We start from the raw sequence: 26435 nt of genomic DNA, 5'->3' as shown, positions 1-26435 counted from the left end.
TTGTGGTAGAAGGATGATATTCAGACTGGAGGTCTGTGTTCAGTGGAGTTCTTCAGGCTCTGTTCTGGAACCTCTGCCATTTGTGGTATTTATAATTGACTTGGATGTAAATGTGGATGGGTTGGTTAGTAAGTTTCCAGATGACACCAAGATTGCTGAAGTCGTAGACTGTGAGGAAGGCTGTTAAAGTATACAGTGGGATTTAGATCAGCGAAAGAAATGAGCAGAGATATGGCAGATGGAGTTTACTCCGAGCAAGTGTGAGTTGTTACTTTGGGAGGTTGAATACAAGGAGAAAATATACAATTCATGGCAAGATCCTTACTGAGGGATCAATGTACAGAGGGATCTTGGGGTCCAAGTTCATAACTCACTGAAAATGGCAACACAAGTAGATAGAGTGACAAATAAGGCATATGGTAGGCATTGAGTATATGAGTCAGGAAGTCATAATGCAGCAACATGGCTTCGGTTCGGTGGTATTTGGAGTATTGCAAATAGTCTGGTCACCCAATACAGGAAGAATGTGTTTTTTTGGCAGAAAAGTTTTATCGGAATGATGCCAGGATTAGAGGATCTTACCTTTAAGGACAGACCTAGGGGGCGCCGTCCTGTATGGTATGGCTGCCCAGCCTGCAGCTGTCCGTCTTTTCATCTCTTTTTTTAATTTTTAGTTAGTTAAAGTGTTTTTGTTCTGGAGTTCTAGTCTTTTTTATGTGGGGGGAGGGGGGAGGGGGGAAGGGGGAAACTACCTTTCAGGGTCCCTACCTGGTCGGAGAGGCAGCTTTACTCCGGGCTGCATCGTCGACCCGTCCTCGCGGCCTATCAGCGGGCCTGGAGCGGCGTTTCCTGAGGGGACCACCCAGAACCTCGGCTTCGGCGGCGGCACAGCGCTGGAGCGCTATCGCGGTGCGGAGCGGGCGATGCCTTGCCCGGGTCGCCGCGCTGGAGCTCCGGTGAGCTGAAGATCGCCGAGTAAAACATCGCGGAGCGGCGGGTCTGTGGAGCGGCCAGCTGCGGGCGGCGGCGCTGAACTTTTCACCGGGAGTCTGGGATCTCGCGACGAGATCGCCAGTGGTGGAGCTCCATCCGGCACGGCCTTGTTGGCTTCGGAAGCCGCAGTCTCCAGTAAGGAAGCGGCCGTTCCAGGTGTCCCATGCCGCTGAGGGGATTCTCCCGACGCCGGAGTACCATCACCCGGCGAGAACACCCTGGAACATGGGGCCTCCGTAGAGGCAACTGTGGAGGCCTCAATAGGCCTGACTATGGGTGGACGTAGGGATGGGACTGGACATAGTGCCTTCCCTCATAATGGAAACCATTGTGGGGGGATGTTTTTTATGTTAAAGTTCTTTATTATTGTCATGTTTGTATTGTTGGGTATGGGCCAAACGCAAACAAATGGGACTAGTCCAGTATAGCAACTTGATCGGCATGGGCAAGGTGGGGCAAAGAGCCGGTTTCCATGGTATATAGCTATATGACTCTCTTGTGGGGCCATCTACATGTTGTTTTAGAAAACGTTCCTGGACACATTCAACAAATTCTGTCCCATCTGAGCCTTTCGCACAATGTCAGATCTAGCTGACATGACAGAAGTTGAAATTACCTTCTATGCCTATTTTTCTTAGAGCTATCTGTGACCATGGAAACATAAAAACATAGAAAATAGGTGTGGGAGTAGGCCATTCGACCCTTCGAGCGATTCTTAGGAATTCGATTTGCATGTATTTGGAAAAGAATGGGATAATTAGGGACTGACAGTATGACTTTGTCTGTGGCAGGTCATGTCTTGCAAGCTTGGTTTGAGTATTTTGAGGAGATGACAAAGATGATTGATGATGGCAGGGCAATGGATGTAGTCTACCTGCAATTTGAAAAGGATTTGATAAGGTGGAAAGTAGTCATTCCGGCTGGATGTCTGTGACCAGTGGTGTTCCTCAGGGGTTGCTGGGACTGGGACCTTTGCTGTTGTGATAAACTTTGGTATAAATGTTCATGGGTTGGTTTGTAAGTTTGCCAGGGGACCTATGCGAGGATCCAGATTGTTGATTTTAGCTCTGCATTCAACACCATTGTGCCAGAGCTACTACACTCCAAACTTTCCGAGTTGACTGTGCCTGAACCCCTCTGTCAGTGGATCACCAACTTCCTGACAGACAGAAAGCAGCATGTGAGGCTGGGAAAGCACATCTCGGACCCGCAAACGCTCAGCATAGGAGCACCGCAAGGCTGCGTACTCTCTCCTCTCCACTTTCTACACGAACGACTGCACCTGCACCTCTGTCAAGCTTCTCAAGTTTGCGGACGACACAACCCTGATTGGACTGATCCAGGATGGGGAGGAATCTGCCAACAGACAGGAAGTGTCACAGCTGGTGTCCTGGTGCCGTAGCAAACAACCTAGAGCTCAATGCTCTTAAGACAGTGGAATTGATTGTAGACTTTAGGAGAGCTCCCCCTCCCCTCACCCCACTCACCATCAACAACACCACAGTCACATCTGTGGAGTCTTTTAATTTCCTGGGGACCATCATCTCCACCTTAAGTGGGGGGGCTACCATCAACTCCACAGTCAAAAAGGCACAACAGAGGATGTACTTCCTGCGGCAGCTGAGGAAGCACAATCTGCTAAAGGAAATGATGGTCCAATTCTACACGGCTATATGACTCTCTTGTACACGTAGAGTCTGTTCCCACCTTCTCCATCATGGTCTGGTTTGGCTTAGCCACCAAGCACGACACCTGGAGGCTGCAGCGAATCGTCCGATCAGCAGAGAAGATTGACTGCAAACTTCCCTCTCAACTGCACACTGCAAGGGTCAGGAAGCGAGCGGGCAAGGTCATCTCTGACCCCTCTCACCCTGGCCACAAGCTCTTTGAATCATTTCCCTCTGGAAGGCGACTCCGGATTGTCAAAGCTGCCACAGCCAGACATAAAAACAGTTTTTATCCACAGCCAAAAATCTGTAGTCTCCCTTTGATCTGATATTTTGTTATTTCACATGCTTGATCAATGGTGTTTTATCATTAATGTCTTATTATTATTAATGTTTAGTGTTCTCTGAGTCATTTGTAACCGTCACTGTATGTCATGTTGTTGCTTATGGGTGGAGCACCAAGGCAAATTCCTTGTATGTGAATACTTGGCCAATAAACATACTTACTTACACAAAAATTATGAAGAAGGCTATCAAAGGATACATATATAAGCAGCTGCAGATGCTGGTTTACAAAAAAAAAGACACAAAGTGCTGGAGTAACTCAACAGGTCAGGCAGCATCTCTGGAGAACATGGATAGGTGACATTTCAGGTTGGGACCGTTCTTCAGAGTGATTGTGGTAGAAGGGCTGGAAGAAACCTAGAAGAGAGAGGGGCAGGACATGACAAAGCCTTGCAAGTGATAGGTGGATACTAACAGAACTGACTGACCTGCTGAGTTACTCCAGCACTATTATTATTAAGGTTTAGTGTTTTCTGAGCCATTCGTAACTGTCACTGTATGTCATGTTGTTACTTGTGGGCGGAGCACCAAGGCAAATTCCTTGTACGTGAACACTTGGCCAATAAACTTACTTACTTGTGTCAAAGGGTACAGCAAAATATAGATCAATTACAGATATGGGTGGAAAATTAACAGATGGAGTTTAATCTGGGCAAGTGTGAGGTATTATTCTTCGGGAGGTCAAATGAAAGGGGGAAAATATACTGCTCATGACAGGACCCTTAACAGGAATGATTAGCAGAGGGATCTTGTAGTACAAGTCCATAGCTCCTTGAAATAGCAACACAAACAATAGAGTGCAAAATAAGTCATTATGCTTGCCTTCATCGGTCATGGCATTGAGTGTAAAAGTCAGGAAGCCATGTTGCAGTTTTATTTAGGCCACATTTGGATGTGTATAGTTCTGGTCACCCTATTACAAGAAGGAAGTAAAGTTTTTGGAGAGGGTGCAGTAGAAAGATACCAACATTCTGCCTGGATTAGACGGTGTTAGCTACAAAGGAAAGGTTGGACAAACTTGGATTGTTCCTCTGGAGCAGGGAAGACCTGATAGATGTATAAAACATTTTGAGATGCAAAGATAGGATAGGCAGTCAGAATTCCTAGGTTTTTCCCAGGTGGAATTATCAAATATAGGACATAGCTTTAAATTGAGAGGAGGAAAGTTGAAAGAACATAAGCCCCCAAAGCAGTGCTCATACATTTTCCCGCCAGGGTATTGGTTATTCTTGAGTTCAGGTGCAGTCCATCTCTACTGTACAGGTGCAGCCTGTCTCTATTGTACAGGACCCTCTTTCCCTGGAAGCGTGCCTATTGATCCATATACCCAAAACCATACCTCCTGCACCAGTTCATTAGCCATTATTTAAACACACTATTTTACCATTTCTTGCTTCACTAGCTTGTGGTATGGAAAATAATACTGAGATTATAGATCTAGAAGTCCTATTTTTTAAACTTTCTACCTGACTCACTAAATGCTCTTTGCAGGTCCTCACCTCTCTTCCAACCTATGTCATTGGTACCAATATGGACCACAAGTCTTTCCCATTCAGAATGTCCAATGCCCGCACTCCTATCATTGGTGCTGGTATTAATTTATTATTATTATTATTATTATTATTATCAGATATTATCAAGTAACGGTGAAAAACTATCTTTCCATGATACCAGTCAACTCATGCTATACCATGAGTACAATCCAGCCATACACTGGAACAACAGGTAGTGCAAGGAGAAAAATATCACAGTGCAAAATATATAGCGTTAGAGCATTATAGCATTACAGTTACAGAGAAAGTGTAAATAAAAAAATATTGTAAGTTGGGAGATTTTATGAGAAGACGGTTCAGTCATGTCAGGTAATGAAGACGCTATTGGGCCACTCTTTGGAAAGTGAACCAAATGTCACAAACATTACCAAATGGCATCACATAAAGTAATACATTAAAACATGTAGTGTTTTACCTACAGAACTATAACACATGTCTGCTAAAGATATGAACATTCTAGCTTTTTAAAATTGACAAGAGTTTGTAAGATAAAACTGAGATGAAAAAAATGCTTCCTGGTGAGGTCACACACGTGACCAGTCATATTTGACCTGACCCGAAACAAACATTGTCAGCATTACATAAATATTTCACTTGATAAACTTCGAAATAAAAAGAATCATATATACAGTACAAAACAATATATCTGTAATGCTTTCAGAATTAGAGGAAGTGTATTCCACAATTTTTCCCACATTTTTGGCCACACATAACTAAGAATGTGCCTGTTCCTGATTCTGATGGAATATATTTTCAAGCTTTTGTATCTTCTGGCGGAAGAGAGAAGCCAGTATAACTGGTGTGTAAATAGTCCTTGATTATGTTGGCTGCTTTCCCGAGCCAGCGTGAAGTATAGAGGGAATCGATGGAGGAGGAAGGCAGATTTCTGTGATGGATTGGGGTACATCCACAACTCTCTGCAATTCTTTGCAATTTTGACAGAGCTATTGCCAAACCAAGCTGTGACGCATCCCAATATGATGCTTTTTATGGTGCATCTGTGGTAACTGCTTTGGAAACATGCTGCACTTCGTTAGTCTTCTGAGGAAGCAGAGGCATTGGTGTGTTTTCTTGACTGTAGCTTCAATGTGCTCAAAGGACAGATTTTACTTCGGAGTCACGTGAGTGACTACGTGAAGACCCCGCCAGCACGCCATATCGTCTCTCGCATTGCGCAAACGACAGGCTGCTGGAGCGTTGCTTCCAACAGCTCGGATCTGAAAGTAAGTTTTACTTTTCCAGGTCTCCTTTTCATTCCAGGACGCTTTCAGAGCTCCTGCTGGAGGTCCGGTGTCGGAACCCCAGCACCACCCGGCTCCCTTCTACAAGGACCGCCGGGGGGGAGGGGAGGGAATCCCGGAATCCCAGCTGCGAATATCGCGGGGATATCCGAAGCCAGAATCGCGGGGAAACCCTTTACCAGGGACCGCAGGGGAAACCCCGTTTATAAGCCACGTCGGCTCAGGGGAAGCCCAAAACATAGGGAGCATTAAAAAGGGGAAATCCCGGCTCCCGACACCGCAAGTTCCGTGACACAAGGTTCCACAAGATGCTGCTACACCCGCTGAGTTTCTCCAGCATTTCGTGTCCCTGCTACAAGGACCGTGGGGGAATGGCGACCCACGGGGAGAAGCCTGGCTGCGGGGACCACGGAACCTGAGAAGACCGCAGGTAACTGACCTTCCGAGACCGCGGGTAACCCGACTTTGGAGGCCACGGGAAGACCACAGGTAAACCCGACTTTGGAGGCCACGGGAAGAGCACAGGTAACCTGACTTCAGAGACCACGGGAAAACCACAAGGTAACCCAGCTTCAGGGACCGTGGGAAGACCTCGGATAACCCAGCCTCGTGGACCGTGGGAAAACCGCGGATAACCCAGCCAGGGACGCGGGAAGACTGCGGATAACCCAGCCTCGGGGGCCATGGGAAGACCACGGATAACCGAGCTTCAGGGACCGTGGGAAGACTGCGGATAACCAAGCTACAGGGTCCTTGCGAAGAACACGGGTAGAACCGTGCTTGGGGGAAACCTCAGCTACGGGGACCGTGTGGAAGACACGGCTAGGACCGCAGAAGAGCGGGTAGCCGGCGGCAAATTCAGACTCCGGCTGCCCGAGGAGGGCAAGAGCTAAAACAGGAGACTGAAAGGCCTAGACTGAAGTCAGGCCAGGAGGGTCCCCTCCGACATGGGTTCGTCCTTGGACGTTTTACCCATCCTGATTGGCCAGGGAGGGCCATATCAGCGCAGGTCTCCTCGAGAGCCCGTGGCAGCACCCTTTTCAGGGCTGCCTACAATTGACTCTGAACTCGGAAGCATGTCCGAGGAACAGGTGCCGGCTGGGAGATACCATGCACCTGGAAAGACATGGGTCCACATACACCAGCAGCCCTACGCTCCAATCAAGGACTGAATTCGAACCCGATTCGGGGGCCTTTTGGGCTTACCATAAAACCACCGGCAGCCATGACGGTAGGTGGGTCTGGGTCTGGGTCTTTCCGAAACGTGGGGTTGTGGACCATTTACAAGAAGGTTGGATGAGATAGTTTATACTGCACAGTACAAGCGAGACAGTCTCGGAATATGGCTGGAGTTGCCTCTTTAGGCAGGCTCGCTATTATGACAGATGAGGACTGTTTATTATCAACAAGCCCAACTCGCATGTGCAGTATAGACATTGAAACTTCGTGACTATTAATTCCCATGGGGTCAGCTTCATTCACAGGGCACCGGAAATATCTGAAATTTAACTGGGTGGGGCAATGTTACAGTTAAAACATTGCAAAATAGACTAGCCAGCTCCCAGGTTATTGACTTCGGCTGCTCAGAGGAAAAAAAAAAAAATTAATAATATTGTTAAGAACTATCTGGATGAGAGTTAAATGCTGTATTTTGCTAATTTAGCTGTATCAGCCACAAAACCTATTTGAGAAATTGGGTTCTCATCTGTCCAGATAAATTTAAGTTGATACCAACTGAAATTATTGATTATTGGGATTACCTTTAACTCTATTAATCATCTGGGACTCCGCCCTGAGGAAGGGATTGGAATTAATTGAAGGCCGTAACAAACCTTATCAAACAGCCTTCTGTTCATCAACTGTAATTGACTATTTATATTGGCTTACAGCTGTGCTATTTGGGCCTTTGCACAATCAAAACTATACAGCATAAAAAAGAAGTAAGCACTCAAGTACCATGTGGTCATTGTTACCAACTCTATGCTATTCCCAGCTGAAACGACCATAATTAACACGGTGGACGAACAGTATTCAGCATCTTTCCACTAAATCAGTTAAATTACAAACTGATGCTTTTGCTCAGGATGGGAAATTGCTCATGCCATCTAGTTACAGAGATGGATGGGAGAGTTACCAATTCTTCAGTTATATGGTATCAACTACCTATAGACACTGGGTGCATTCTGTGGATTAAGGTTATGCGAATATGCCTAATCTGCATGCTCTAGTCCAAGTTGATACACTTCGGTGGTGGTAGATGTTATTCACATGGGTGCAAACAAGTCAATATGGGTGTTGGATCACAAAGTATTAAAACACATTGTGAACATTAAAGACCAAGATGGTTGCATCCAGGCCAATCACCAGTAAAAAAACCCAAAAAGAGGCATATCAGTAGCGATGGTTACATTCTAGCTACACTAAGGAGGAATGTTCTTTTATGTCTTCCTCCATTTCTGCCTCATCAGACGGGTTTGCAAAATACAGCAAGTTCTCGCCTCAGGCATTTTCATAGTGCCTGCCGGGCTTAGCCAGCCATGGTTCCCACTGATATGGGGAATGGTAGAACCTTATATGCTTATTTCTAGAACACAAAGTGCTGGTTTAGCTGTGTCACGGGAAACCATCCTCAGCATGATATAATCAATTCATTAACTTACAGGGACTGAGAAGACTGTTCCTGCGGCTTGGATTGTTAAACTAAGCATGAACGTGCTCCATGCAGATCGCATGGATAGCACCAAAAATAACAATATTTCCTCATAAGGAGATGGGAGGTATTTGTGTTATGATTATATTACATAATTCGGCACGGATGACTGACGTCTTGTAGTTCAGGCTCATATGAGGGCTTGACAATCATTATGTTTAAAGTGCTATCTACTATGCCTAAAGTGCTTTCATCATACTAGCTGGGAGGAGACGAATCCACTCTGTCGGGTCTCACCCTCTGAGTTCTAGATTATGAAGGATATCTACAACTCGAAAAGTCCCAGGCCCAGGGACGCAGAGGTATGGGGTGTTAACATTGTGCTACGTCGCTTAGCTGAAGGGCTCCAGCTACATCCCTGTCCTTGGACTAACTCACTTATAAGTGGTTATGCTCATAGCGCTGCATGCAGCACTGTGGGTCCAGTCATTGCATAAACATTGACTGGACAGGGTGATTATATCTGCAGGCTGAATAACACTTACGTTATGAATTAGTCAAGCAGAATAGACCAGGGGCACCAGGTCTCAAACTAGATGTTCACATATCCTATGAACCGTCGATTGTGTATGGTCACACATCTACACCAGAATGTTAGATCACTAGAGCCTAGAGACTCTGAACTAGCAATATTGTTAGTTACATCTACCCTCAAAAGAGGCTGACCTACCGGACGTGAGCACACAGTTAGCTGCAGACTCCGCCCAGGACAGGAAGGCTCTGCAGGAACGGAAGGGACGTCACGACCGCGGTGCCACAGGTGCTGTCGCCGAGGGAGGACGGACGGAGCCGCGGCTCGAGAGACTCGAGAGACTAACAGAGACTAACAGAGGCAAAGAGGTTTGCCACGCACTGCAAGGGAGCAGTGGACCAGATAGGAAGAGCGGAAGGAATTACCACTAGACAGCCAAACCAGTAGGTAATTTACGGCTGGGGTGAGTACTTTCCCATTTATAGGAGGTAGGATTATATAAATAAGGGGTGTATCAATACAGTAGGGGATTCTTAAATAGGACCAGTTAATTACTTATATAAGATGGGCGGTCAGGAGATGTGCCAATACTGCGAGATGTGGGAATTTGTCGACACCATTGATGTAGAAGATCCCTACAGCTGCAGTAAGTGTTTGAGGCTAGAGGAACTCCAGCTCCGCATTGATGAGCTGGAGACCCAACTTCATACGCTGCGGTACATCAGGGAGGGGGAGTATTACCTGGATGTTTTGTGCCAGGGGATGGTCACACCGACCAGTTTAACTAATTCAGTAGGCAGTGAGCAAGGAAAGGAAGGTGTGGCCATAAGCGAGGCAGGTAGGGGGAACCAGGAGGAGATGCGGCAGGAGCCACAGCCCTTGTCCCTGACGAGCATGACCGAGGCTCTTACTCAATGTAAGGACGGGATCAGGGGCTGTGGGAGGGATGAGCAACCTGGCTGCAGCACCGTGGATCAGGAGGCCATTCAAGAGGGGGGAGTTAGAAGAAATGCCGTAGTGATAGGGGATAGTATTATTCGGGGGGTAGATAAGGTTCTCTGCGGCCAGCAGAACATGTCCCGAAGGCTGTGTTGCCTACCCGGTGCTAGGGTTAAGGATATCTCTGCGATGCTGGAGAGAAATTTGCAGTGGGAGGGGGAGGATCCAGTGGTCGTGGTCCATGTGGGGACCAATGACATAGGAAGGACGAGGAAGGAGGATCTGCTGAAGGAGTTTGAGCAGTTAGGGAATAAATTAAAAAGCAGAACCTCGAGGGTACTGATCTCCGGATTGCTACCTGAGCCACGGGCCAAATCGGCGAGGGTACGTAAAATTAAAAAGCTAAATGCGTGGCTCAAAGACTGGTGTGGGAATAATGGGTTTGGTTTCTTGGGCCACTGGCACCAGTACTGGGACAGGGGGGATCTGTTCTGTAAGGACGGACTTCACCTGAACGGTGCTGGGACTGGGGTCCTGGCAAATCATATAACTAGGGCAGTAGAGAGGTCTTTAAACTAAGTAGCGGGGGGGAGGTATCAAGGGGGGTAATAACGGCAGGGGTAGAGGAAATAGAGCAGGGTATCAGTGGGGAAGCGGTAAGTCAAAATGAGACAGGAGACAGAATGTGTGAAGATAAAGCTCTAGATGTAAAAGGGGCAAAAACGGAAAGGAAGGGTAGTAAAAATCATCTGAAAGTGCTTTATCTAAATGCACGGAGTATTCGTAATAAGATAAATGAATTAACGGTGCAATTAAGTATATATAGTTATGATATCGTGGCCATTACGGAGACATGGCTGCAAGGGGATCAGGACTGGGAGTTAAATATAGAGGGGTACTCGACAATTAGGAAAGATAGACAGGAAAGAAAGGGAGGAGGGGTGGCCCTTTTAATAAGGGAGGGAATAACGGCAATAGAGAGGAAGGATATTGCGTTGAAGGATCAGGATAGTGAAACAGCTTGGGTACAGATAGAGAATAATAAGGGGAAAAAAACACTAGTGGGTGTAATTTATAGACCTCCAAATAGCTGTGACGCTGTTAGTCAGAACATAAATCTGCAAATAGTTGACGCATGTAAAAAGGGAACTGCTGTAATCATGGGGGACTTCAATTTTCATATTAATTGGGCAAACCAAACTGGGCAGGGTAGACTAGAGGAAGAGTTTATAGAATGTATTAGAGACGGGTTCCTAGAACAGTATGTCACAGAACCGACAAGGGGGGAGGCAATCTTGGATCTGGTCCTGTGTAATGAAGCAGGATTAATTAAAAATGTCATAGTTAGGGACTCGTTGGGAACAAGTGACCACAATATGGTCGAATTCCATATTCAAATAGAAGGGGAGCAGGTTGAAACTCAGGCTAGGGTGCTTAGTCTAAATAAGGGGGATTATGAAGGTATGAGGACTGAGCTGATCAAAGTTGACTGGGATAGCAGACTCAAGAATAAGACGGTACATGAGCAGTGGTGTACGTTTAAGGGTATACTGTATAACCTTCAAGAAAAATTTATTCCTATGAAGAAAAAAAGGGGTAAGGGTAAGAACAGTCAGCCATGGCTCAGTAAAACTATAAAGGATAGTATTCGGCTGAAGGCAAGGGCATATAAGGTAGCCAGAGATAGTGGGAGGGTAGAGGATTGGGAAGCATTTAAAGGTCAGCAAAAAATAACTAAGAGATTAATTAAGACGGGGAAAATAGACTATGAAAGGAATTTAGCGAACAACATAAAAACTAATAGTAAGAGTTTTTATAGCTATATAAAAAGAAAAAGGGTGGCTAAGGTGAACGTTGGTCCATTGGAGGGTGAGACTGGAGAGTTGTTGGTGGGGAACATGGAAATGGCAAAGGCATTAAACGAGTATTTTGTATCAGTCTTCACCATAGAAGACACAAAAAATATTCCAACGCTGGATAAACAGGGGGCGGTAGGAATGGAGGAGCTAAATACTATTAAGATCACCAAGGAGGTGGTATTAGGGAAATTAATGAGACTGAAGGAGGATAAATCCCCTGGGCCTGATGGATTACATCCAAGGGTCTTGAGGGAGATAGCGGTGGGGATTGTGGATGCATTGGTGATAATTTTCCAAAACTCCCTGGAGGCAGGAACGGTCCCAGTGGATTGGAAAATGGCCAATGTAACACCTATATTTAAAAAAGGAAGTAAACAGAAGGCGGGTAACTATAGACCGGTTAGTCTAACATCGGTGGTGGGTAAAATGTTAGAGACAATTATTAAAGAAACACTAACGGGGCACTTGGATAAACATGACTTCATCGGACAGAACCAGCATGGTTTTGTGAAGGGGAAGTCCTGTTTAACGAATCTGCTCGAATTCTTTGAGGAAGTAACAACCCGGGTGGATAAAGGGGAACCGGTGGATGTGGTATACTTGGACTTCCAAAAGGCTTTTGACAAGGTGCCACATAAGAGACTATTGCTAAAAATAAAAAATTATGGGATTGGGGGTAATATATTAGCATGGGTAGAGGATTGGCTAACAAATAGGAAGCAGAGAGTGGGGATAAATGGTTCATACTCGGGATGGCAACCGGTAACTAGCGGGGTTCCGCAAGGGTCGGTGCTGGGACCCCAGTTGTTCACAATTTATATAAATGATTTGGAGGAGGGAACCAAGTGTAATATATCAAAATTTGCGGACGATACAAAAATGGGAGGAAAAGTAGGGGATGAGGAGGATAGGAAGAGTCTGCAAAAGGATATAGATAAGCTAGGTGAGTGGGCAACAACTTGGCAGATGAAATTTAATACTAATAAATGTGAAGTCATTCACTTTGGGAAAAAAAATGATAGGGCAAGTTATTTTCTAAATGAGGAGGAGCTGCGTTGTAATGCAACGCAAAGGGATTTAGGGGTATTAGTACATGAATCACTAAAAGTTAGTATGCAGGTGCAGCAAGCAATCAGGAAGGCCAATGGAGTTTTGGCCTTTATTGCTAGGGGGATTGAGTATAAAAACACGGAGGTCTTGCTGCAGCTGTACACAGTATTAGTGAGACCACATTTGGAATACTGTGTACAGTTCTGGGGTCCATACTTAAGAAAGGATGTACTAGCCCTGGAGGCAGTGCAGCGAAGGTTTACAAGATTAATTCCTGCAATGAGGGGATTGACATATGAGGAAAGGTTAAGTAGGCTGGAACTCTACTCTTTGGAGTTTAGAAGAATGAGAGGCGATCTCATTGAAACATATAAGATCGTGAGGGGCCTTGATCGGGTGGATGCACCGAGGATGTTCCCAATGATCGGGGAAACTAGAACTAGAGGACATAGTTGCAGAATAAGGGGGGGCTCTTTTAAAACTGAGATGAGGAAGAACTTCTTCACCCAGAGGGTGGTTAATTTATGGAATTCACTGCCCCAGGGAGCAGTGGAAGCAGAAACTTTAAATATATTTAAGACTAAAATAGATGGTTTTTTAGCTGCCAAGGGGATAAGGGGCTACGGGGAGAGGGCAGGGATATGGACCTAGGTATGGTTAGTATAGTAAGACCTGAGTGATCTCCTGGACAAGTGTCGATCGCCTGGATTGGGGTCGGAGAGGAATTTCCCGGATTTTTTTCCCGAATTGGACCTGGGTTTTTATCCGTTTTTTTGCCTCCCCCAGGAGATCACGAGGTTCTTGGGGTGGAGAGGGGTGATAGCGGTATAAAGGGGAGGGTAGTGTCTTGTGTTCTGTGTCTTGTGTCTACTGTTTGTGGGTAAGTGTGTCTGTTTAGTGTTCAGCCATGAGCGAATGGCGGTGCGGGCTCGACGGACCTGGTGGTCTACTCTCGCACCTACTTTCTATGTTTCTATGTAAGGTATCACTACAGACCATCTTCAGGTGGTTATGGGTCTGGCTTATACTGGAGTATACTGACATTTCAAGTCACTCCACCAAGGCTGCAACAACCTCAGGAGCAGGGTAATGCATGTTAGCGGGACCACATCCTAGAGGGTGCAGGATGGTCAATCTAGCAATGTTCCACACATTTAGTACTAACCCATTACCAGATCGGGGGTATTTACGAACTCTATGTTAAGTTCTGTTCATCGTTCCTCCCGGGTGAGGGAGGTTAGTATTGTCATTATTCATGTCTGAATATGATAACATACTTCCTCCCCTGGTCAACTAAGGCAGTGAGTGAAGCATGGATTCGTTCCACGGCATGAAATCACAGATCTTTAAAATCTTCACGTAGTCACTCACGTGACTCCGAAGTAAAATAGTAAGATTAAACGAGAACTTACCGGTTTGAAGTTTGATCTTTATTTTATGAGGAGTTACGTCGAGGGATTACGTGCCCTCCACGGCCACCCTCTATCATAAAGGTCAACTGGTATTCTAGTTCTTCTTATCTTACTATGTTTATTTCATCTACTGTTGTCTGTGATTTCACACAGCTGCTTTGAAGAATGTCGCGCATGCGTGCTGGCGGGGTCTTCACGTAATCCCTCGACGTAACTCCTCATAAAATAAAGATCAAACTTCAAACTGGTAATTTCTCATTTAATCTTACTATTATTGGTGATATTTACACTTAGGAATTTTAAGTTCTCTATTGATGCTAACTGTGGTGCATATACCAAATTGTTTCCTGAGGTCCAACCCTGCTCTACAGCAGAGCCAGTCGTGGTATCACTAATCTGGTTGCTGCTGCTATTTTCCCCAGAGAGCTTAACGCTCCGACTCTGAAATTTGTTACTCATTCTGGCCAAACCATGTCTTAAATGATGCAGAATGAAAGCGAGGGAGTCCTTGCAACTCTCCCACAAAATACTTTCTTGTTTTTTACCTCCACCCAAACAACTTTGACATCCTAGATTTATGAACTTCGGTCACCTCTCTTCATTGCATCAAGTCAAAATTATAAACTAGCTCCGTTAAATGTTGCTCAACTTTGCCTCCGTTTGAGTGTTGAGTTTTCTATATCCCAGAAAATCCATATTGGAACATTTATTGCTTCCAAGACATTACTGATTTATATTAAACTTCCTGCTTAGTGTCACAGATACAGAATATCAAAATTACTTTTCATTACATTCTGAGGCTTTTACCTTCAAAATTGGCTTCCAGTTGAGAGTAGAAGAACTTATATAGACCATCCCCATTCTGGATACCGTGGCTGGAGATGCATTCTCAATGTTGTGTACTTCAAACAATAGTTTGCAAGAAGGCGCCATTGGAATACGGTCACCATTAGCCAAAGTTAAGGTCTTATTGTCATCCAATACGGAATTTAAATTTTCAATCCAAATAGCATCTACTGGGCCATCTAGAACAATCCAGATATTCTCACCTAGAAATCAAATTTACAAAACCCACACAAAGGCATTCAATATTAATTTGCTCTGTGAACAATAGATACTCTATAACTGGATCTTCATTGGATTTTGCAAGACTTCAGAACTGATTCACATTGTTACATTTAATTAAAATATAATTTGAATTACTTTACAGAGTTAGAATTTGTTTTGAAAAGAGTCAAGAGTGTTTTATTGTTATATGTTCCAGATAGGCCAATTAAATTCTTTGGCTGTAGGGAAGAAGTTGTTCCTGAACCTGGACATTACAGTTTTCAGGCTCCTGCACCTTCTTCCCGATGGCAATGGTGAAATGAGTGTGTGGCCAGGATGATATGGGTCTTTGATGATGTTGGCTGCCTTTTTGGGGGGGAAAGGGCATGGGGTGTGAATAACCCGGTGGGGAGGGGACAGGGGGGGTGGAGGGGGCTGTGAATAACCCAGAGAGGGGAGGGGGCTTAGGTGTGAATAACCCGGGGTGGGGGAGGGGGCGAGGGGTGCGGCACTTGGCAGCTTGAGAGCCCATTGTGATTGGTGCACTGAGAGTGGCATTGTGACATCTTCTTTGGAATCTGCTGGAAAAAAGGCTGTCCGTGAGAAGCGGATTTTGGCTATTTTAAAAACTTTAATCGTGAATAACTTGTGAAATATAGGACGAACGCGAGTACGGCATGGAGAGGAAAAATGTGTTAGAATATGGAAACATTTAAGCGCTAGCGCGTAGCGTTTTGAGGAAGATACAAAACAAACACGGACACACTCGCACACAAGATGAGACTTTTATAGGTAAAGAGATGTAGCTGGCTGAAGGGCATGTCTTTCTCCTATATCTCGGTTTTTATTGAGGATGGTGTAACGTCTCCTCATGTTCCATCACGCCATGGCTACCTAACTTAATGAAGAAAAGATTAAAGTATAATCCCTCCACATCAGTCTGAGGAAGGGTCTCCACCCGAAACGTCGCCTATTCCTTCGCTCCATAGATGCTGCCTCACCCGCTGAGTTTCTCCAGCATTTTTCTCTACCAAAGTATAGATTCAGATTAGTTTATAGCCATATACACCCAAGTCCAATGAAATTTCTAGTACGCATGTAGCTCACGGAGTAAACAATATACTTTGAGTAATAATAAAACTGATAGGAGTGGGGAAGAATCTGTTCCTAAGTCTGGATGTTTGAGATGTGAAGCTCCTGCAAGTAGAAGAGCGGAAAGAGCGTGGCAGGCATCCTCATGATCCTGTAGAAACAAGGAACTGCAGGTGTTGGTTTACAAACAAAAAATACATAAAGTGCTGGAGTATCTCAGCAGGTCAGGCAACATCTCTGAAGAACTGGGGAAGGGACCATATACAAAACATCACCCATCGCTATTCTCCAGATATGCTGCCTGACCGGAAGAGTTACTCCAGCACTTTGTGCCTTTAAAAAAAATCCTTATGGGACTTCCAGCCTTCCTGATGCATTGCACCGTGAAGATGTAAGTAAGTGATGAGCCTATGGTGGAAAGGGTTGTCTTCTCAACTCTCTACAGGTTTGGGTAGTTAAGAGTTGATCAGATGCCACACCAGGCTGATATGCATCCCGTACTCTCTATAGCGCATCTGTAGAATTGAGAGAATCCTTGAAGACATGTCAAATCTTCTCAGCACCTCAGAAAACAAATACACTGATACATGCTTTCAAGATCACCTCATCAGTATTAAGGGTCCAGGCTAGTTTGCTTGTTATTATCGATGCCTAGAAACTTAAATCCGTTGACCATCTCGACAGCATCTCAGTTGATGAGGACTGGGCTACGTTCACTCCCACACTTCCTTAGGTCAACAACCAACTCTTTTGGCTCGCCGATGTTAAGGGCTAGGTCATGGTCCCAACATTATGAACAAGGTTCTCGATTCCTTTTCCTATATTTCGTCTGATCATTGTTGATCATCTGGCCGACAACAATTATATCATCAGCGAACCTATGGATTGAGTTGGTGTTGTACTTGGCCACACAGTCATGGATGTACAGGGAATAGAACAAGGGACTGAGTACAGTACTTTGATGGACACTAGGGTTGATCTTAATATAGCTATCTGGAGAATCGTTTATTATTTTGGTGTCAAATAGATTAAAATTTATAATATTCCGTTCAATAATATGTTATTATACTTTTGGATAATGTTTTATCCTCACAGCCTGGACAATTGTCCTGCTTTCATCCTATTGAAATGTATCTGTCTCACTGGTTTAAAAAAATGTAAACAACTTACAATACAGAATTTCAAAATTGGAGTTACCTTTTTTTGCTTTAATGGATTTTCTCCAAAGAGTTGAGAAGATTCCATCAGTCCAGTCATTAGTTGCTGTATCCAATCGCCCAAACATCTGTGGAGCTGTAATAGCCTTAGGATTCATTCTCATCTCCCGATGAGGGGCTCCACATTCAGTCATTGCTCGCATGAGGATACGAATGACGCAAGTCTTTCCAGAACCACTGGGACCCAGTGTCATTAGCCCATGACGAACTCTGGCTGTTTCATATAGCTGGAAATTGAACAACAGTGTCTTGAAACTCCACATGGCAAAAATAGAAGGACAGGAGTAATTGGCTTTTTATACTAGCAGGGAGGTGGAATTGTGGAATATTATACAACAAGTGGGAATTCAGCCCACTGTGCTGGTTGAGAAACAAATACCCAATGTAATTCCACCAGCCAGCTAGTCATCGTTCTTAAAGTACACGTCCAGGAACTTTTTTAAATGTGGTGATGGTTTCAACTTCTGCCATCCTCCCAGGTAGTGGGTTTCAGTCACCTACAATTTTCTTTGTGAAAATAATTCTTCTCGAATTCTTCAAGCACCATCAGATTGTTAATAGTCTCATTTGATATCACTAAATTAAATTTGGCTTTCATAATGTGAATTGTTCCAGGACGTACCAATGCAGAAAACAACACCAAGCAACAAGAAATTCCATATCTTTCTGATTTCATTTGCTACTATTTTCAGTATATCAATGGAATTAGGATGAACTAATTTGCTTTTGCAAAATTGATAGTTTCGAATTTTAACATTTTGGTACAGGACAACTTGATTGCTTAAGGGCCTGTCCCACTTTCACGATCTAATTCATGACCTCTGCCTAGTTTGCCCTTGACTCATACTCGCAGCATGGTCGTCACGAGGTCATAGGAGGTCATAGGTAGGTCGTAGCAGGCCGTGATGCTAGTTGTAGGTACTCGTGCCGTTTTTCTAGCATGATGAAAAATGTCCACGAGTAAAAAAGGTTGTGAATTAGGTCATGAAAGTGGGACAGGCCCTTTAGGTGATGTATAGCAAAAACAATTATTCCATTAAAATAACGATATTCAGTGGGATCCGTGCTGGGATCTCTGTTGCTTGTGATACTTGGAAGTAAACAAGTTGGTTTGGTTAGTTAGTTTGCTGATAACACCAAAATTGCTGAGGAGTGTGTGGATGGCTGTCAAAGTAAAAAGTGGGGTTCAGTCAGCTACAGAAATTGGCAGAGAAATGGCAGATGGAGTTTAATCTGAGCAAGTGTGAGGACTTTGGGAAATTGAGTGTAAGGGAAAATATACAATTACCGGTAATGGCAGCCTTAACAGCATTGATGTACAGAGGGATCTTGCTGTCTCAGCCATAACTGCCTGAAAGTGGCAATACAAGTAGATAGAGTAGTAAAAAAGGTCTATGGTATGCTTCCCTTCATTGGTTGGGGCATTGAGTATAAGAGTCAGGAATTCATGATGTAGCTTGAAAGGACTTTGGTTAGGCTGTAGTTGGAGTATTGTGTGCAAAGTGTTCTGGTCGCCCTATGAGAGGAAGGATGTGGAGGCTTTGGAAAGGGTACAAAGGAGATTTACGGGAATGATGCCTGGATTATGTTCAGGGGAGACTCGATAGAAGTATACTGTACAAAATTATGAAAGGCGTGGATAGGGTAGACAGTCAGAACCTTTTACCCAGGATGTAAATATCACACTCAAGAACATAGATTTAAGGTGATGGGGGCAAAGTTTAAAGGAGATATGTGGGGCAAGTGTTTTTTTTTAACATAGTGAATGCGTGGAACGTGCTGCCAGGAGTGGTGGTGGAGGCAGATACGATAGTGGCATTTAAAATACTTTAGGATAGGCACATGGATATACAGGGAATGGAGGGGAATGGATTATGTGCAGCCAGATAAGTGTTGGTCTTGGCATCATGTTCGGCACAAACATTGTGGGCCAAATGTTCTGTTCCTTGTGCTGTACTGTTCTAAGTTGTAGTGCAGTTTCACTTGTTTATTAGTTCACTGATTGAAGGATATTTTTTGATATATTAGAACACAGATGGAAATTTCTATATGCTTCACAATTTTTACGACATTAATGTTTGGTTATTGTCTGCATTAAATATTAAAATGTTGTATGTTTGTGGCTCAATCACATTACCTGAACAAGTTTAAGATTCCATGGTGGGTGATTAACTAATCCTGCAATTTCCACCTGATTAACAACAGCTCCCTGTAGTTCCACATAGGTACTACTATCCAATTGTATACCAGGGAACAAGTCACTGATCAGACTAAGGAAGAGGGGTTCATCTTCATCCACCTGGGAATTAAATGCAATACAATTATGATTTGAAGTAAAAGAAGACAATTAATAGATCAAGCAGTATATAAATCAAGCAGTGCTATATGGGAACAATGGCACCCTGGTTACGTGCCAGATTAGAAGTCTGGAAACCTAGATGCGAGTTCAAATTTTCATGGAAGCAAGAAATTTGTGGCTAATTCGATATTAATTTTATAAACAAACTATTCTCGGTAGATGGTGACAATTAAACTAGTAGGTTATTGAAAATCCCGATCCGATTCACCATTGTCATTACTTGATCTAACCCACATGTAACTCCAAATGTAAAGCAATGAAGTTGATTTTTAACTGGCCCAGTAAACACACCATTCAGCTGCATAGAACAATGCTGAACTATGTTAGGAATGAAATAAACCAAGCGCCTTGACCTAGCTGCTGAATTCCAATACAGCAAATGCCACTTCTATCATCCTTGTAAAGTCCTCCTGGTGAACATCTGGAGACTGTTGTCTAAATTTAGAGGAGCTGACTCATAGACTAATCAAGTGAAAGCCTGCCTATCATCACTCTGAAATATCCATACCTGCAGTTGAGCTAGACACCTCAATCGCAATTATTGTATTTAACCCTTCCTTAATGGTGGTACAGACGCATCAAAGTTGGTGATACAGTAGTGAACAGGTGCAAAAGAGTGGTACTAAATATCTTTCACATTGATTCCAAATACAATGAAGTTCTGGCACTTCAGGTCAAACATGAAGTAGGAAATCTACTGGTTCATAATCCCAATAGGCATAAATAACGGACCCAGGTGTGAGTATTTATAAAATGCTGAGCAAGGTGATGCTGAACTGTTTTGTGATCCCGACAAGTTAAGCGAGTAAACTCACAAAGTCAAGAGTGTTTAATTGTCATATGCACTGGAAACAGAACAATGAAATTCTTACTTGCTGCAGCTTTACAGGTATATTGATGCAACGTCAGAACAAATAAATATACAATGAGTACTTAAAAGGTGCTAAGCTCAGCTCAGCACAGTTCCAAATGCGATGCTGCAGGGAGTTAGAGGAACAGATTATGTAAATATGGAAAAACAACAAAGTTGTAACCGTGGGTGACTTTAACTTTATCATAGAAACATAGAAACATAGAAAGTAGGTGCGAGAGTAGACCACCAGGTCCGTCGAGCCCGCACCGCCATTCGCTCATGGCTGAACACTAAACAGACACACTTACCCACAAACAGTAGACACAAGACACAGAACACAACCCTCCCCTTTATACCGCTATCACCCCTCTCCACCCCAAAAACCTCGTGATCTCCTGGGAGAGGCAAAAAACCGGATAAAAACCCAGGTCCAATTCGGGAAAAAAATCCGGGAAATTCCTCTCCGACCCCAATCCAGGCGATCGACACTTGTCCAGGAGATCACTCAGGTCTTACTATACTTAATATCAATATTAACCAGAACTTCCTTACTGCACATTTGTGAGGTGTATCCAAAAGAGTTTCTTGAAACAGTATGTGGATAGTCGAACTCAAGAAGGAGCCATACCGGATCTTGTTTTGGGAAATGAGAATGGTCGGGTGACTGGCATTTCAGTGAAAGAGTATTTTGGGAACAGTGATCGTAACAGTGTTAAGATAATTATAAATAAGGATAGGTCTGGACCTTGGGAGAAAGCTAAATTGGAGTAAAATAAATAACATTGTTAGGCAGGAGTCGGAGAGAGTAAATTGGGAGCATCTGTCATTGGGTAATTCCACATCAGACATGTGCGAGTTGTTTAAAGATCAGCTGATCAGACCAGACATGTAAGGTTTTGATAGATTATATCTGACAGAGCCTTTGAGGAATATAAAGCAAGCAGGAAAGAACTCAAATAGGCTATTACAAAGGCCAAAGTGGGCAATGAAATGTCTTTGGCAAGTCATATTAAAGAAAATCCCAATGTAGACAATAGACAATAGGTGCTGGAGTAGGCCATTCGGCCCTTCGAGCCAGCAGCACATAATAGGTACATTAAAAACATGGGAGTAACTAGGAAGAAGGTAAGACATTCATAAAAGAGGGAATTAATGGTTGGGGCCAGAAGATGTAGGTGAACTATTAAAAAAGTATTTTGCATACGTATTCCCCGAGGAGAAGGGCATGGAGGATAGTGAGGTCAGTGCAGGGTATATTGATATGCTGGAGCATTTTGAGAAGGAGTGGTTTGGGGTCACTTGAAGAGCATTAAGATGGATAAATCATCTGGGCCAAATGGGTCCTAACCCAGGTTATTGAGGGAGACGAGAGAGGAGATTTTAAAGGCCTTTACAAAGATCTTTGCATCTTTTCATGTCACAGGCAAAGACTTGGAGGAATGGAAACATAGCCAATGTTGTCCCTTTGCTCTAGAAAGGAAGTAGAGATAATCCAGGAAATTATATGTTGGTGAACCTAATGTCAGTCGTAGTGAAGCTATTGAAAAGGATGCTTCTGGATATGATTTACTCATATTTGGAAGGGAATGGGATAATGTCTTAATAACTTGATTAGGTTTTTTTTCAGGAGGTGACAAAGGTGATTGATGAGGGATGTGGCAGTATATGATGTCTATATGATATGAAGCAGGGGAGAATCTTGTTGGCGAGGGAGTCCCGCATCAGGTACCCGAGGAAGCCCAGGAGCAACTCACCCAGGATGAGGCGCAGAACACGCCTCTGGAGGTAGAGACTGTAGGCGGGGAGGGGGTTGGGGAAACCAGCCCTTCTCTCCCTCAGGTCCTGGCTCTAGTGCGACTCCCTGAGTCTGGTGCACCAGAGTTCACTCTGAGCCCAACTGGGGGAGGGATAGTCGCTCTGTCGATGGTCTTGACTTCCTGGGTACATCTGGGGAAGGTCTCTGTGCCACTGGCCCCAGGGTTGGGACTGAGGTGGAGGAGAGACCAGCAGGTGAGATAGAGGCAACCGCTGCACAGGGTGAGGCAGGAGTATCGAGCACTAAGGGTGTGTCCGAGGATGGGGATGGTATCTCCATCTGCAGTAAGCAGGTGGAAGAGGACTCCTCGGACAATGAGTCAATGGATGTTCTCGCTCCCCCCGACTCCACTCCACTCATTCCAGTGGAGGAAATCCGCGAGTTCATCCAGGCCACCGAAGGAGCCCAACATCGGCTCAGACTGGCCTCCGTAAGGGGAGGAGTGACTCTGCTGTCAGTGACCGAAGGACTGGTGACGGGATTTAGGGAGTAGGCAGGGCTGAAGATGTCCTGGTTGGGTTGCTCCTAGGCCTGGCCAAGCAGGCCATCCGCGAGTCACGGTGCCAGGCGGAAGAGGGCTTTGCTCAAGCCAGATGCTTGCCCCTTTACCGGGATTGTAAAGTAGTTATTAGAATATTTGTAACATAGTTGTTTGATGATTTTGTAACATGGTAGTGGGTACGTCAAAGTGGGTACGTCAATGTACGTGAGTCTGAAGAAGGGTTTCGGCCCGAAACGTCGCCTATTTCCTTCGCTCCATAGATGCTGCTGCACCCGCTGAGTTCCTCCAGCAATTTTGTGTACCAGTGGGTACGTCAATGTTTTTTTATGGTTTTTGTATCATGTTGAAATTAAATAAATAATTTTTTGATACAAAAAAAAGGGTTACCAAGCTAACGTAACTGAGTCTCTGCGCATCCCTCTGCAATTGGATCCTCGACTTCCTCATCCACAGACCACAGTCTGTTTGAATTGGCATCCTCTGTAACAATCAGTACGGGAACACCTCAAGGCTGTGCTCAGCCCCTGCTTTACTCACTCTATACCCATGACTGCGTAGCCCGACATAGTGCGAACTCCATCATCAAGTTCACCGATGACACGAATTACAGATGGTGATGAGTCAGAGTGTAGAAGTGAGATCGACTGATTGACCAAATGGTGCCAGCACAATAACCTGGCTCTCAACATCAGTAAAACCAAGGAACTGTTTGTGGACTTTGGAAGGGGAAGGATGAGGACCCATAATCCTGTTTATATCAATGGGTCAATGGTGGAGAGGGTCAAAATCCTGGCCACACACTCATTTCACCATTGACATCGGGAAGAAGGTACAGGAGCCTGAAAACTGTAACGTCCAGGTTCAGGAACAGCTTCTTCCCTATACCCATCAGGCTATTAAACACGACTACAAATAAGCTCTGAACTACAACAGACTATTATTATTATTATTGCACTATATTTGTTTATTTATTGAGTATGTATGCATGTGCTTATATACACACTGAACTTTTTTTCTCCCGTTATGTACTATGTTTACATATTCTGTTCTGCAGCAAACAAAAATTTTGTTGTCCCATCGGGGCATAAGACAATAAAACACTCTTGAACTCTCTTGAACTAAATAGAGAAAAAAATTGGATTTGGTGCTGGCTACGTGAATTTTTTTGATATGCTTTGGTGAGAAATATACAATTAGTTCTGATTGATCACTAAAATTAGAAGTATTGTAGCAATAAGACTTTGGATTATTAAATCAGGAGGTGAGTTCAAATGGCATTTAGAAACATAAATTCAATCAGTAAATTAAATATGCAATTGAAAAGGATCACCTCAGTTGTGATCATTGCAAAGCTGCCAGATTGTTGTTGAGAAACCCATTTCGTTCACTAACGTCCTTCAGAAAGAAAATCTGTCATCCCCACTGAGAATGATTTATATGTGATCCTGAACCTACTAATGAAGTTAACTCTTTATTATCTCATTGATACGGTAGCAATAAGAAAAAGCTAATTAATGGGGGAATTGCAAGAAATATCCATATTTCCTGAACAAATAAAGTGCTTTCTCCTGCATGAAGCCAAATTAGTCTGGGTTAACCATGCATTGATTTTACAATCATATCCAGATTAGTTCCCATAAAGTGAACTGTCCAACTATATTTGCTCATTGTATCCATCATAGTATTTTTCTCAAACTCTAGGGTTTTCTCTCACTGAACATGTAGAAAATGCACCATATAGCTGCTACTTTGGGATGCAGGCATCTGTCACATTGCACTATTTATCTTCAAACATGCACTAAGCACACACAAAGAAGTGATTGTGCATTGTTCTCTATTTCTAAAATTTGTTTCCGCTGGAGTCATTATCCTGTCATAACAGGTCTATTTATTTTGGTAGAACATTTCCACATATAAACCACAATGAAAAATAATCTTCAACTATCCCTTACCAATTTAGACAGATTCATGTCTCTCAGAACTCTCATGACAATTGTTGACTCACTGTCTTCAGGTCGTGCTCTCTTCTGAGCTCCCAATGTTCTCAACACAGAAAGAATATTTCTTAAGCCGAAATCATAATGAACCTACATAATGAAACAATCAATAAAAATAATCATAACCAAGGTGCTGAAGGAAATGAGTGGTAGTCCAGCAAGTATTACTGAGGTCCCCACCTGCTTTAAAAGGGCATCAAGAGTAAGGTGACATGCCTCAATGACTATCGACCAGTGGCACTAACGCCGGTGGTGATGAAGTGCTTTGAGAGGTTGATCATGGAGCAAATCAACTCCTACATCGACAAAAACCTGGACCCACTGCAGTTCGCGTACCGCCACAACAGATCAACGGTGGATGCGATCTCGCTGGCCCTCCACTCCGCACTGGACCACTTGGACAACAAAAACTCATATGTCAGGCTGTTATTCATTGATTACAGCTCGGCATTTAACACAATCATCCCCTCCAAACTGGTTACCAAACTCGCAGAACTGGGTCTCTGCGCATCCCTCTGCAACTGGATCCTTGACTTCCTCGTCCACAGACCACAGTCTGTTCGTATTGGTGGAAATGTGTCAGCCTCAATAACAATCAGCACGGGAGCACCTCAAGGCTGCGTGCTCAGCCCCCTGCTGTACTCACTCTATACCCATGACTGCGTAGCGAACCACAGTGCGAACTCCATCATCAAGTTCGCTGACGACACCACTATTGTGGGGCGTATCACTGATGGGGATGAGTCAGAGTACAGAAGAGAGATCGAGCAACTGTCCATATGGTGCCAGCGCAATAACCTGGCCCTCAACACCAGCAAAACCAAGGAACTGATTGTGGACTTTGGAAGGAGTAGGAGGGGGACCCACAGCCCCATTTATATCAACGGGTCGATGGTTGAAAGGGTCAAGAGCTTCAAATTCCTGGGCGTGCACATCTCTGAAGATCTTTCCTGGTCCGAGAACACTAATGCAATCATCAAAAAAGCACATCAGCGCCTCTACTTCCTGAGAAGATTACGGAGAGTCGGATTGTCAAGGAAGACTCTCTCTAACTTCTACAGGTGCACAGTCGAGAGCATGCTGACCGGTTGCATCGTGGCTTGGTTCGGCAATTTGAGCGCCCTGGAAAGGAAAAGACTACAAAAAGTAGTAAACACTGCCCAGTCCATCATCGGCTCTGACCTTCCTTCCATCGAGGGGATTTATCGCAGTCGCTGCCTCAAAAAGGCTGGCAGTATCATGAAAGACCCACACCATCCTGGCCACACACTCATCTCCCTGCTACCTTCAGGTAGAAGGTACAGGAGCCTG

General features: G+C 44.2%; 1 protein-coding gene across 1 annotated transcript in view; it reads right to left on the bottom strand.

Moving 5' to 3' along the window:
* The window catches only part of LOC116973727 (dynein heavy chain 8, axonemal-like), a 622328-nt gene that overhangs the window by 228515 nt on the left and 367378 nt on the right, over positions 1 to 26435 (bottom strand). Inside the window, 4 exon segments of the mRNA XM_033022036.1 lie at positions 15049 to 15290; positions 17578 to 17824; positions 19735 to 19896; positions 25080 to 25214. Of these exon segments, the coding sequence (XP_032877927.1) occupies positions 15049 to 15290; positions 17578 to 17824; positions 19735 to 19896; positions 25080 to 25214 (786 nt within the window).

Source organism: Amblyraja radiata, chromosome 5 (assembly GCF_010909765.2).
Source record: "Amblyraja radiata isolate CabotCenter1 chromosome 5, sAmbRad1.1.pri, whole genome shotgun sequence".
NCBI classification, from domain to species: Eukaryota; Metazoa; Chordata; class Chondrichthyes; order Rajiformes; family Rajidae; genus Amblyraja; species Amblyraja radiata.
This window is presented reverse-complemented; position numbering and strand designations above follow the sequence as displayed.